Here is a 13066-nt window from a genome sequence, read left to right as displayed (position 1 = left end):
AGTGATAGCACAGAAGGGAGATTGCTTGCCTTGCATGCAGTTGACCAGGTTCAATCCCTAGCATCTTATGGTCCTCAAAAACTGCCAGGAGTAATATCTAAGGACAGAGCCAGGAAGATACCCTGAGCACTGCTGGGGTAGTATTTTTTGGCACCAAACAAACAAACAAAAAAGTGTAACCCGGAGCCAGAGAGATAGCATGGAGGTAAAGCATTTGCCTTGCATGCAGAAGGTCAGTGGTTCAAATTCTGCCATCCCATATGGTCCCCTCAGCCTGCCAGGAGCAATTTCTGGGCATAGAGCCATGAGTAACCCCTGAGCGCTGCTGGGTGTGACCCAAAAACCAAAAAAAAAAGGTGTAACCCCAGAACAAAGGGCCAGTGGAAAAAAGTTTGAATTCTCTTCCCAAGGTAAGGACACTCCTTACAGTGTCTGATAACTCTGTAAATAAACTCTGAAGTTAATTCTAAAGTCAAATAACTCTGAAAAGTCATTTTCTAAGTGTCCAGAGTTCTGGACCCTGTCCTCTCAGACAAGCCTGTCCAATATGGGTCCAATGAGACCAGCACCTTACAAAGTACTTGGCCATCAAGTCAAGGAGCACAAGACACTTCAAAATAGCATGTGAGTGACTGCGAGCAGAGAAGCCCAAGATCCTGTCCCTCATTCCCAGAGTTTCTCAGTCAGGGGAATTTGGGGTTAATTGGGGGACACCCCCCACTTTGCTTCAAAAAGATTACCCACCTTCCATCCTTCTGCATTTCACCCCTAGAAGGTCACATGCCTTGGGAGACTTCCTAACTGGGTTCCCACGAAAAAGAGGTGGCAGGTAAATCAGATTTATTTTGGTTTTTGTGGGGAGAACACCAAGCAGAGCTCAGGAGTTACTTCTGGTTCTATGCTCAGGAATCACTCCTGGCAGGCTCTGAAGACCCTATGGGATGCTGGGGATCAAACCCAGGTTGGCCATGTGCAAAGCAAACGTACTCCCCTTGATGCTACCAATTCCGGGCTTTGGATTTATTTTTAACCAAGTTCAATCCCACAGTGTTACAGGCATATAGGAATAGCCAAGCATCAAGGAAACATGCAGCCCATGGTCATGAGACTTGATGATTAATTTGATGCAGCTAGCCTGAGGGTTCCATGTTCTCAGAGCCCAGTTACAACTTATAAGCACCAGTGAACAGAAGTCAAGTGTGTCACAGCAGGAAGACAAGCCCAGGAGATCTGGGGCAAGATTCTTGCTTCTGATTTTGATTGGAAGAGGTTGTTGTCTCTGACCCAGGATTCTGAAAGTCAAACTCAGTCACTGGGAATGGGACAGTGTGAGACTGATAATTATGGGGGGCTAAAAATGCTAAGAAGTGCCCAGGGTAACTGCTAAGAAGAAAACAGTGTCTGAGGGAAGGGGAGGCAGGAGCTCTGCAGTGTTTCAATGGCAGGAGTGATACAGAGATGTTCAGAAAGATAATGACGCCACAATCTGTGCAATGGGTCAGGTAACCCGAGTACCTTGTGGGGCCAAGGCAAGCTGTGAATGTGTTTGTCTCAAATGTGGTCACCACAGTGCTCGGGAGCATCCTATCAGAAGTGATTTGTGCAGCATCACTTGAGGGAGGAGGAAAGAGGTCCCTGTCACCCTCTCTCAGATGAAGGAAATGTTCCCAAGAAGGCTGGCATATCCCAGCTCAGGGACTGTCCCTGAGGGCTCCCAGACAGGCTTGTGTTGAGGATGGCAGTTTCTGGGCCCAGAGTGGAAAGTGCTTGCCATTAGGCTGAACTGCCCTGAGCAGTTTACCCTTAGCTGCTCTCAACTAATCACAAATGGAACAGCAGGAGGGAATACCACAGCAGGGAGGGCATTTGCCTTGCATGCAGCAGACCCCTAACCCCTAACTTCAGCACCCCATATGGTCCCCCGAACCCCATCAGGAGTGATTCCTTAGCTCATGCCAGGGGTAAGCCCTGAGCACTGTTGAATGTGGCCCCAAATCAAATAAAATCAATCAAAAGAAAGCCTAAAACCAAAAGGCTGGATGGCCCTACTACTATCTGCTAGAAACTTTGATGGCAGAGGGTTCTACTGTGGGCAAAGGCTTCTGCCTAAAGATGGGAGGATCCAGAGAGAAGAAGGAATGTAACACACCAACCTTCAACCCTTCACTCTTCTTCCCTCCCTTCTTTCTTCCTTCCTCTCTTCTCTCTGTTCCTCTGTCCTTCCTTCTCTCCTTTCTTCCTCTTTTCTCCTTTCTTCCCCTATATCCTCCTTTCTTCTCTCCCTCCTTCCTTCATTATTTCTTTCCTTTTGTGCTTTTTATTTCTCTTAGTTTTTCTTTTATTTTCTTCCTTTCTCTTTTCTTTCTTCTTTCTCTTTCTTTCTTTCTTTCTTTCTCTTTCTCTTTCTTTCTCTTTCTCTCTCTTTCTTTCTCGTTCTCTCTTTCTTTCTTTCTTTCTTTCTTCTTTCTTTCTTTCTTTCTTTCTTTCTTTCTTTCTTTCTTTCTTTCTTTCTTTCTTTCTTTCTTTCTTTCTTCTCTTTCTTGTTTCTGGCGCACACCCAGTGACCATATTTGGCACCAGGGATCAAACTAGGGTTTCCATATGCAAGGATCCCCTCAGCCCTGCCTCCTCTCTCTGGTGCACACCCCAGCAATTTCTCAGGCTTTCTAAGCATTGCAAATCCTCTTTCACCTACAGAACCTCCTTTCCGTGTCTCCCCTAACAATAGGATCCTGTTGTTCCTCACAGGGAGCTGAAGGGAAACACACACCTGAAGATGATGCACCAGGGAGCCTTCCTGGGGGCCACAGGGCCCAGCATCCTGTGAGTATAGTGGTGTCTGCCCTGTCCTAACCAGCTGAGGGTAAACAGCCCACCCAATTTAGGTTTGTGAGTGCCAGAGCTGCTAAAACCAAGCCTCTGAGGGGGCTTTCATGACACAGATTGACCTCACAGACTATGCTCCCAGGGCGAACCAGGGTGGCAAAGCCCCAACCAAAATTGCCCCCTCTATGTGTCTTTTTGTGGGTTTCTCTTAATATTCCCCACATATAATGGTCTAGGGAGCTGGAGCAAAGAGGACACTGCCATGCATGCAGCCACCCTAGATTTAATCCCAGCAACCCACATGATTATGATCATGCACCATCAGGAGTGAGTCTTGAGTAAAGAGCAGAGCCAGGAGTAAGCCCTGAGCATTGCCAAGTGTGGTCCCAAAACAAAACAAACAAAAACAAGGGAGGCTGGATTGGGGTGAAGCATCATGACCCATTAGAGCTTGAGCCCCCTCTCCCCAGAGCGTATTTCCCAACCCAGTCACCTCCACAGGGTTCCTGAGAGTGCACAGCCACCACTCAGGGCAGCCCCATCATCCTCTTACCCACAGCACCAGCCCCTCAGTCCCAACTCAATCGGGATTTTCTGTGGGTTCACTGGCCAAAGCTGATGGTTTCCTGGCACTTCGCTGGCTAATGGTGAGCAGAAGAAAATGGGGTCCCACCCTAAGGCACTAGGGGAGAGACCATGGAAACCAGGCAAAGCAGTGAAAAGTAATATAATTCTCAAATGCCAGACAAATGGGGAAATGTACCACCAGTTTATTAATCCATGTAGCAATGAGGATGAAGATGTCCGTAGACACTGGATTAAGCATCAGGAGAACAGATAAGGAAAGAATCAGAATTCTCCAAAGAGGGGCCCGAATGATATTACAGAGAAGAGGGCACTTTCCTCACACAGAGCTACCGGGGGTTCAATCCCAAGCACCCCAGATGGTCTTTCTGAGCACTACCAGGGGTGATCCCTGAGTGCAGAGAGGCAGGAGTAAGCCAAGAGCACCAGCAGAATAGCTCCAAACACAGCAAAATACACATATTCACTTACACACATTTATATACATTCATTTACACACATATTCACTCACACACATGCATTCACACACTTGTGCACACATATTTATTCACACACTCATACACACACACACAACACTCTCAGGTGCCTCCAGATGGGTAAAGTCCCCCCTGGTCCATTTTTCTCAAATCTGAGGCAAACCCCCTCAAAGCAGAGCAAAAACTCCACTAACTGACTCATCAAAGACATAAAGGCAGCCGATATCCGGCACTCTGGGGCCAACTCTTGATTGTTGGACTGAGTTCCCCAGTCACCATTCTGGGATCCCCTCAGCCCCTCTACAGTCCTCAGGAGCATTGGGGGCACTTTGCCTAGAACAGGGGGTGAGGACTGGGGAGCTACTGACAGAGCTGGTAGAAGCCTAATTTTTCTTTTCTTTTTTTTTTTATTACCAATACAAACTTTATTTTGAATATAAGTAATTTTGTAATAAGTTGTAAAAAGAAAATTCAATTGTGTTCTTAGTATACAGTTTGGTTATGTACAAGTAGGTCATACTATATTATAGAAACACAATAAATGTACAACTGGTCATGTACATTTCATGACCAAATACATTCAAAGTTAATTTTGGAGAAAGCCTACTCTGATGATTAATGCATTATTGTATAACATTCAGAATTTGAACATTCAAATGTTTGATATTATGATTGTGTTAAAAATTAAATAACCAGGAGCTGGAGCGATACCACAGCGGTAGGGCGTCTTCCTTGCACGAGGTTGACCCAGGATGGACCATGGTTTGGAGTCTCATATGGTTCCCCAAGCCAGGAGTAGAAGCCTAATTTTTCATTCCCATTGACTCTTCCTCCTCAAGGGTCATTTGTCTGGACGATTCTCAGACTCTGCTTCCAACATAGCGGGAAAGAGGCAGCAGGGCCCGGGAATACAGCCCGAGCATTTCGCCTGCTGTTTCTTGAGCTCAGGGCTGCAGGCTGCTTCTGCCCAGGCTCTCTGGGCCTTCTGAGAACATCTCCATCTTTGCTCCAAGGTTCTCAATAAGGCAGTCAGCTCACGCTTCTGGGCAAACCCACCTTGTAGGGCTTGAGCGAGCCAAAGAAGGCATCCGAAGCCCAGAATATTTCCCCTGGGCCAGAGCACCGAAGTGGAGGCCATTGCTGGGGCCTGAGAGCAGCTTTCTGAGCTCTGTTAAATGGAGAGAGGTAGGGTGAACCAGGAGAGAGGGAGAGACAAAGACAGAGACAGACTGAAAGAGAGAGACACAGAGACAGAGAAACAGAGAAGTGGAGAAGAGGTCTAATGAAACTGTGCAGAGCTCAGGCATTATCACAACCATGGGAAGGATAATGAGGCACAGACAAAGAAAGGAAAACTCAGCATGTTTTTTTTTTCTTTTTAATCTTAATGAGAGAATTAGGGAGAAGGTATGTTGGAGGGGGGTAAAAAGTACTGAGAACCTAGAATAATGCCATTGTGGAGAAATTTCACATCAAGACTCAATCACAGACATAAGTAATAAAATAATCTGAAGCATTTCCCTTTCCTTTATCAGGGATATTTCCTCCACCAGACTGCAGGCCCTCCCAAACCATGGGCTGGAATCCATTCAGACACTAATTGCCAAAGCTTCCTACTCTCTTAAAAAACTACCTGCAAGAGAAAAATTCTCCAGCCTCCTGGATGCCACGTTGACTTATCCCAGTCACTGCTGTGCTTTTAGGAACCTGCCACCAAGAGAGTAAGTAAAATAAAGAAATATAATAAACAAGGGTTAGGGTACTTGCACTGCATATGGTCCTCCAGAACCATCAAGTGTGACCCCTGAGCATAGAGGCTGGAGAAAACCCTGAGCACTGACAGGTGTGGCCTAAATTGCACCACACACACACACACACACACACACACACACACACACACACACACACACACACACAAAATGAAGGCCAGGCTGTATCAAATGCTGTGCTCACCTATGATGCTGCCAACAAATAGAGAAGCTCATCTCATTGCTCACAGAGCTGCAGACTTGCTATCAGAGACAACACACATGGAAACCAACACTGAAGTACAATGTAAGGTGAGGCTAGAGTAAGCCCACAAAGGACTTGGAGCACAAGAAAACTGTCTCTCCCTGGCAACTGGCCCTGGGAAAGGTTTCTTGGCAAAGCCAAGTTGTCTGCCAACTTCGGCACACAGGCAGTGGAAGTGGCTACACAGGTGTGAAAATAAGCAGGCCATGAAGTGCAATCACTTGCATGAAGGCACAAGAGCTAAGGAGTTGTTCAAAAGTGGGACAAGGAGAAAAGGTTGTCTCTTGGAAGGAAAATTAGGAAAAGAAAACCAGGATATGGTCGGTGTGTGCTTATGGGCCCTGAGGTCAAGCCAAGATGAATAAAGACAGAGAAACACTCCAGGGGTTGACATATATTTGCTTGGATTTTTTTTTCCACACTCAACGGTAATCAGGGTTTACTCTTGACTCTATGCTCAGGGATCACTCCTGGCAGGGCTCATGGCTCATGTAAGGGCACATGTAAGGCCAGCACCTTAAGCCCTGTATTATCTCTCCAGTTTAAACCACTGAAAATTTGAAAGCAAAATGACTTAGATTTGCTTTTATAAAAGATGATTGTGGCAGGGAAATGATGGATAGGTTAAAAGGGAGAAAATCAGACAGATGAATTCTGGCAAATCAGTATATCCCTAATGAAATTAATGACCCACAAAAACGTGAGAAGTAACACATTCCAACAGATAATAGAGATTACCTCAGGGTGGAAAAGAAAAAAGAAAAGAGATGATGCAATTGGGGGGCAATGGCAAAGTGAGATGGGAATGTCTCTGGGTTGTGATTATAAGAAAACCAGCTCCTTCAATAACTCTGGGTGCCAATCTGGAGAATCTGCCCTAAATCTAACCCCAACTAACCCTAACCCTAATCTTAGCCCTAACCTTAATCCTAAATCTAAACCCTAACCCAAGCCCTAACCCTAACACTAACTGAACCAGTGGAATGTCTGTGCAAACTCTGAGGCATCTGGAGCCTGCAGTTGCTCATCTACTACTTGAGTAGATGGCCCCAAACACCTCCCTGTTATCTGTGATCTATGAAAGTGTCTGGAAAGAGAATAGACCAATACTCAGTGCTATTATCTGAGGGTCAAGTCCAACCACATTTCCCAAGGACAAGAATGGTTCACACGCCATATCTTATTCAGATAAAAGATCTGTAGGGGAGGGATCTCATTTTAGTAACAAATATAGACCTCTGTGACTTTCTTGACCTTCTCCCCCACCCAAAAAGTTTAACTTCTAGGAAGAGCTGGAGGAACAGTGAGCATACAGACTTAATATCTTCACACAAGCAGATTTATAAAAAGGCAGAAAATTCACATCATGATATTAGAAACCCTTATCTTTCAATACACACAAAAGAGATTCCCTCACTTACAATGCAAAGCCATGAACTCCAAGTGGTTGTTTGTTCAAGGTCAACAGGGAGGGGGCATGGTTAAGAGCAAACCTTAATAGACCCCCAAAAAAGTAGCTTTTAATGAGTGTTGAAAAATCTATGATTCAATAAGACAAATTTCCGTTTTTATTTTTTTTTTCAATCTCTCAAGCCCACACAAAACACTTTGCTTTCAGAAGCATTTTATCTAAGCTGGAAGTACCTTAATGACAATTCCAAAGCCTTCACTCTCTCCCCAGGAAACATTTCAGTTAGGACAATGGAACAGAACACACGGCTAGTGTAATAGGGAAAGAATTTGGATGAACAAAGCAGATAGACATGATCAGGTTTCGTTTAAAGAGCAGCAAAGCTCAACGGTGTGGCTTTATTTTATTTTTTTTTCCTTTACCTTTTCTCTTTCAGGAAGAATTTTTCATTTTTCATTTTTGAAAACTTTTCCAAACAATGTGAAAGCACAGCACGGAAACCAAATAATGAAACACTGTAAGTATTTGCATGCAAAGAAACTCAGGAAGCCCCAGATCTCATTCTCTGTGTGGCCTATTATTAGCAGTGCCAACGGTTCGCTTTTGCTAAAAAGCTTTGGTTGGGAGAAATGTTTGCAAAGCATTTTTAACCTCCCTCAAATGCAACTTTTTCTTTGCAAGAGGTATCCAGTTAATCAGGTATCTGTTGCAACTGGTTAAAATTGTTCTAAAAACAATACTTTTAAAATGTGCCTGTATATTGAATCTATGATTAAATTATCCGAAATGCAAATGTTATTTGAAAGTCTTTTGATATAGTGAGGGTTTATTGCAATGGCCACTGGGCACTGGAGCTTTAAATTATTCAGCTTCAATGCTATGCTTAACATATACTGGGCAGAAATGACATTTGCGGTCTGATTATGGCTTTATAAACACTTTTTACTTTCTTTGACATTTTACATACCTTTCCATGAAAAAGAGCATGTCTTCAAAAGTAATCTGTGTCCTCATGCTCCATTCGCTGTAATTTGGAAGTTTTATGATACACACACACTAGCACATGTGTATTCACACACACACACACACACACACACACACACACACACACACATACCATGTGACTTGCAGGCTAAAAATCTGCATGTCCTAGTTTCCTTCCAATCTCCTTTTTCTACACCCTTTGTCTTTGCTCTTCTTTTCATTCCTACCCATATACCAGAGACAGAGGATGGATACAGAAAGAAACTGGGTGTTAGGGCTCCTCAGAGTCAGATAGAAATCTTTGACAATAATGTTCTCATGGCACTGGGCATCCTTGGCCATTATTTATCTTTTTTAAGACTTCTATCCTGGAAGTATTATATTACCAGCAGTAATATTATTTGACTTTCAAAGCTACAAGAGTGAAGGGAATTATAAAAGAATATGATGACAACATCTAGAGTATATTGCAAATATTGAATTCTTTTTTTTTTTCATTCAGGGCTGTTATAATCTATCCTCTGACATTCCTTTTCTTCACACTTTTCATTTTCTCTCTTGATTCCCTTTTCTCCAGTCACCTTCTACACATTTTTGCAACATGTGGGTTTTCTTCTTATTAATAGAAACCCTAACTTACTCAATAGGGAACAGTCAAAGATAGCACCCAAAAGTGGGTTTGGAGGGGAGAGAATGATCACCCTTAATAATCTTCATCAACCCCTGTCTGAAAGTCTTCCAAAAAGAGCATATAATAATGATTTATGTTGCTCTAACATGGTCTTTAAACAAATTCCTTCATTGCCAGATTTCAAAAAATAAAAAAGCCCTCAAACTATAGTCAACTAAGTGAAAATGAGTATGCTCCTGCAAAAAACCTTTTGCTGATTGTCTGCCCCTTTCCTGACAGTTATTTCTAACTCCCTAGGCAGGGGTCTTCAAACTACAGCCCGCGGGCCACATATTGTATTTATTCCCATTTTGTTTCTCCACTTCTAAATAAGATATATGCAGTGTGCATAGAAATTTGTTCATAATTTTTGTTTTTACTATAATCTGGCCCTCCAACAGTCTGAAGGACAGTAAACTGGCCCCCTATTTAAAAAGTTTGAGGACCCCTGCTAGAGTTTCAGACTCCCAGAGAAATGAATTAAGCCTTCCCTGGATTCCCCAAGATTCCACAGCATTGTTTCTACTCATAAGACGACCATGATCCTCATAACATTCCTATGTTTTTGTTCTTTAGCCATTTTGACTGAAGCAGTGATGTTTCTGTTTCTCCTTCCTCTAATTCAATGTGATTAGAAGAGGGAGGGAAGGAAAGAAGAAAGAGAGGGAGGAGGAAGGGAGGGAGGGAGGAGGGAAGAAAGGTGTTGTACAGATGAGAGGAAGGGTGTAGGAGGAGGGATGGGAGGGAGGGAGAGAAGAGGAGAGGGAGAGAGGTGGGGAGGGAGGGAAGTGGGGAGGGAGGAGGGAAAGGAGCAAAGAAACAGACATGTCTTCAAGACATAAGAAGTAATGCAGGGACCAGAGCAATAACACATTGGGTAAGATGTTTGTCTTGCACATGGCCATGTTTGACTTCCATGTGACCAACCCAGGTTTGATCCCCAACATTCTATATGGTTCTTCAAGTTTGTCAGGAGTGCTCCTTGAGAACAGAGCTAGGAGTAACCATTGAATGCTGGTTTTGGTGTGGCTTAAAAACAAACCAAAAATAAATTTAAAAAATAATGCATAAATACACAGATATGAAACTGCTTCTGAAAGCCATAAGCCACTTCATGTGACCAAAGGGAAAGTTTTGTGGGAAGTTATAATTATGTGAATCCCAAACACACCTTGAGCATTTCCAAGGTCAAGCATTATTGAAAACATTAGACTTGTGTTCATGCATTTAATATGTTGGACAACCCTCACGAAGGAGACAGAATTATCTGACAAATAGAAACTTGAGTAGTAAGTAACTCTCCCAGATTTGCAGACCATAGGAACGCCAACCCAGACTCTCCAAAGCCCTCTGGATTATGAAGCACTTCACGGCTGCTTTTTAGAGTTTTGACAGAAAAGGGAGACCACACATATAATGAAGACCTTAGAAGACATCACAAGGAAATGGAGCTCATTTCCTATCTGATGAGACCTAAAAGTATGTTCTAATTCAAAAGTTTTTGAAAAACGACTATCCATGAAAAAAAAAAAAGAAATGGAACAAGAATGGAGCATGTTTGCCAAGAAGAAAACTAATTGACCCATAAGAGAGGATGTAAACTTGGATTTAAGTAGCAGTGAGGCAGTGGGACTGGGAGGAAGAAACTGGCATACATGAAACCGTTTTTTAACCAGGCAGAGAGTCTATCTTGATGCATTTTTGGAATTCTACTCATACCCCTAAAATGTGTCGATTGGAACCATGTTTTTTTATTGTCCACAATACAGTCTTCATCTGTTTCTAGGTTTCTACTCATCTATTCCTGTTTTCTGTTTCTCAACTGGGTAATTTGATTAGGGGATTTAATATGTAAACAAGTCTGCCAGTATCTCATGCCTTTTCAACAATTCCAGCCTTACACCCCTCTTTGTGTTTTACCACAAACAGTTTGATAGCACTTTGGTTGGTGGCTAAATAGCTAAGAAAATGCCCAGAAGGACTCTCTTAGACTTAGCAAGCATATGTTGACTCTAAATCTGTTTTCCAAAGATAATCATCTATGGAAGCAATTTTTACTAATACATATGAACAAAGCATATATAATAGTGTGTGACTGTGAGAGAATGAGAGAGATAGAGAATGAGAGAAAATGAGAGAGGATGTACAAAGCATATATAATAGTGTGTGACTGTGAGAGAATGAGAGAGATAGAGAATGAGAGAAAATGAGAGAGGATGTTCTGTCCCCCTTTAAGGAACTCCTGCATCAATTAGAGCTTTCAAAATACTGACAATGAAGTATAAAAATGAGGCTATTGTGGCTGTGTCCTTAGGATTAAATAAGACACATTCAGGTTTTGATTCTTACTTGAACCAGGACATGCAGAGTCATTGGGACTCTCTAAGTTTGCATTGACTTTAAATATCCCTTTTGCAGTTACTCTGCCATCTTTGCTGAGAGTGAGCTGACTGGCTGGGACTATGACTATGGATTCTGCTCACCAAAGACACTGCGATGTGCCCCTGAACCCGACGCCTTCAATCCCTGTGAAGACATCATGGGCTATGACTTCCTTCGTGTCCTCATCTGGCTGATTAACATCTTAGCCCTGTTGGGAAATATGACCGTCCTCTTGGTACTCCTGACCAGTCATTACAAACTGACTGTGACCCGTTTCCTTATGTGCAATCTCTCCTTTGCTGACTTCTGCATGGGGCTCTACCTGCTCCTCATTGCCTCGGTGGATTCCAGAACCAAAGGCCAGTATTATAACCATGCCATCGACTGGCAAACTGGAAGTGGTTGTACTGCTGCTGGCTTTTTCACAGTGTTTGCCAGCGAACTTTCTGTCTACACCCTCACGGTCATCACACTGGAGAGGTGGCACACTATTACATATGCTATTCGATCTGACCAAAAACTGCGCTTAAGACACGCCATTCCGATTATGCTTGGAGGATGGATCTTCTCGGCTCTGATTGCCATGTTGCCACTAGTGGGTATCAGCAACTACATGAAAGTCAGCATTTGCCTCCCCATGGAAGTGGAAACTACTGTCTCCCAAGTGTACATATTAACTATCCTCATATTCAATGTGGCAGCCTTCTTTGTTGTTTGCGTTTGCTACATGAAAATTTATTTCGCAGTTCAACATCCAGAGCTGATGACTACCAGCAAAGACACAAAGATTGCTAAGAAAATGGCCATCCTCATCTTCACCGACTTCACCTGCATGGCACCCATCTCCTTCTTTGCCATCTCTGCAGCTTTCAAAGTGCCTCTTATCACGGTGACCAACTCAAAAGTTCTACTGGTTCTTTTTTATCCTGTCAACTCTTGTGCCAATCCGTTTCTCTATGTGATTTTCACAAAGGCATTTCGAAGGGATTTCTTTATGTTGCTGAGCAAACTGGGCTGCCTTAAAGGCCGGGCTGAACTTTACAGACGAAAGGAGTTGGCAGCTTTTACCTCAAGCTGCCCAAATGGTTTCCCTGGATCAAACAAGTCTCCTCATCTACCCTGAAGTTGTCTACCTTTCCATGTCAAGACAAAGATGCCACAAACAAGACTTCCTGTCCACAATGTTAATTCTTATGTCAGTTGCCATGCCATTGGGTTGAACTAGCCTATGAGAAAATTCAGTTTTTAATGTAGAGTTTGTTTTATAAACTTATTTATTCTTAGGTTGGTTAAAGAGATGCCTAGCTAGCTCACAAGGTGGTCCATAATGACTGCCAGTCTACAAATGATTTGTTGCTGTTACATGACATAAAATACAAAAGTGGATTGTTTTGAAGTTGTTGTGTTTTTTCTTTAATCAGTTTTGACTAGAGCAACTTTTGTGCTAAATTTAATATTTTAGAAGTGATGTGAAAAGGTGATGTGAAACACTTGAGCGCACTGGTTTTGCTCACTTGAGACTGGGCCTCAGTCTCTGATAACCACATGATCACCCCCCACATCTCCAACAGTAGCTCTGGAGACCCCCAAATAAGGGCCCATTAATCCCTGGCATCATATCCTTCGAGTTTAAATTGAACTTCTGACCTAGGTGCTTGAAAAGTTCAGGGAGGAGTTCTGGGGTCCCCTGAGCAATTCTTGGGTTTTACCACTACCACC

General features: G+C 43.1%; 1 protein-coding gene across 1 annotated transcript in view; it reads left to right on the top strand.

Annotated features, from left to right (window-relative positions):
• LHCGR (luteinizing hormone/choriogonadotropin receptor) overlaps positions 1–12470 on the top strand; it is a 68845-nt gene extending 56375 nt beyond the window's left edge. The window contains exons 8-11 of the mRNA XM_049784352.1: positions 2749–2823; positions 5423–5608; positions 7748–7828; positions 11384–12470. Of these exons, the coding sequence (XP_049640309.1) occupies positions 2749–2823; positions 5423–5608; positions 7748–7828; positions 11384–12470 (1429 nt within the window). The remainder of the gene's footprint in view (positions 1–2748; positions 2824–5422; positions 5609–7747; positions 7829–11383) is intronic.
• Positions 12471–13066: the final 596 nt, after the last annotated feature.

This window comes from Suncus etruscus, chromosome 12 (assembly GCF_024139225.1).
Source record: "Suncus etruscus isolate mSunEtr1 chromosome 12, mSunEtr1.pri.cur, whole genome shotgun sequence".
Taxonomy (NCBI): Eukaryota; Metazoa; Chordata; class Mammalia; order Eulipotyphla; family Soricidae; genus Suncus; species Suncus etruscus.
Note: the sequence above shows the minus strand (reverse complement) of the source record. Positions and strands in the feature narration are given on the sequence as shown.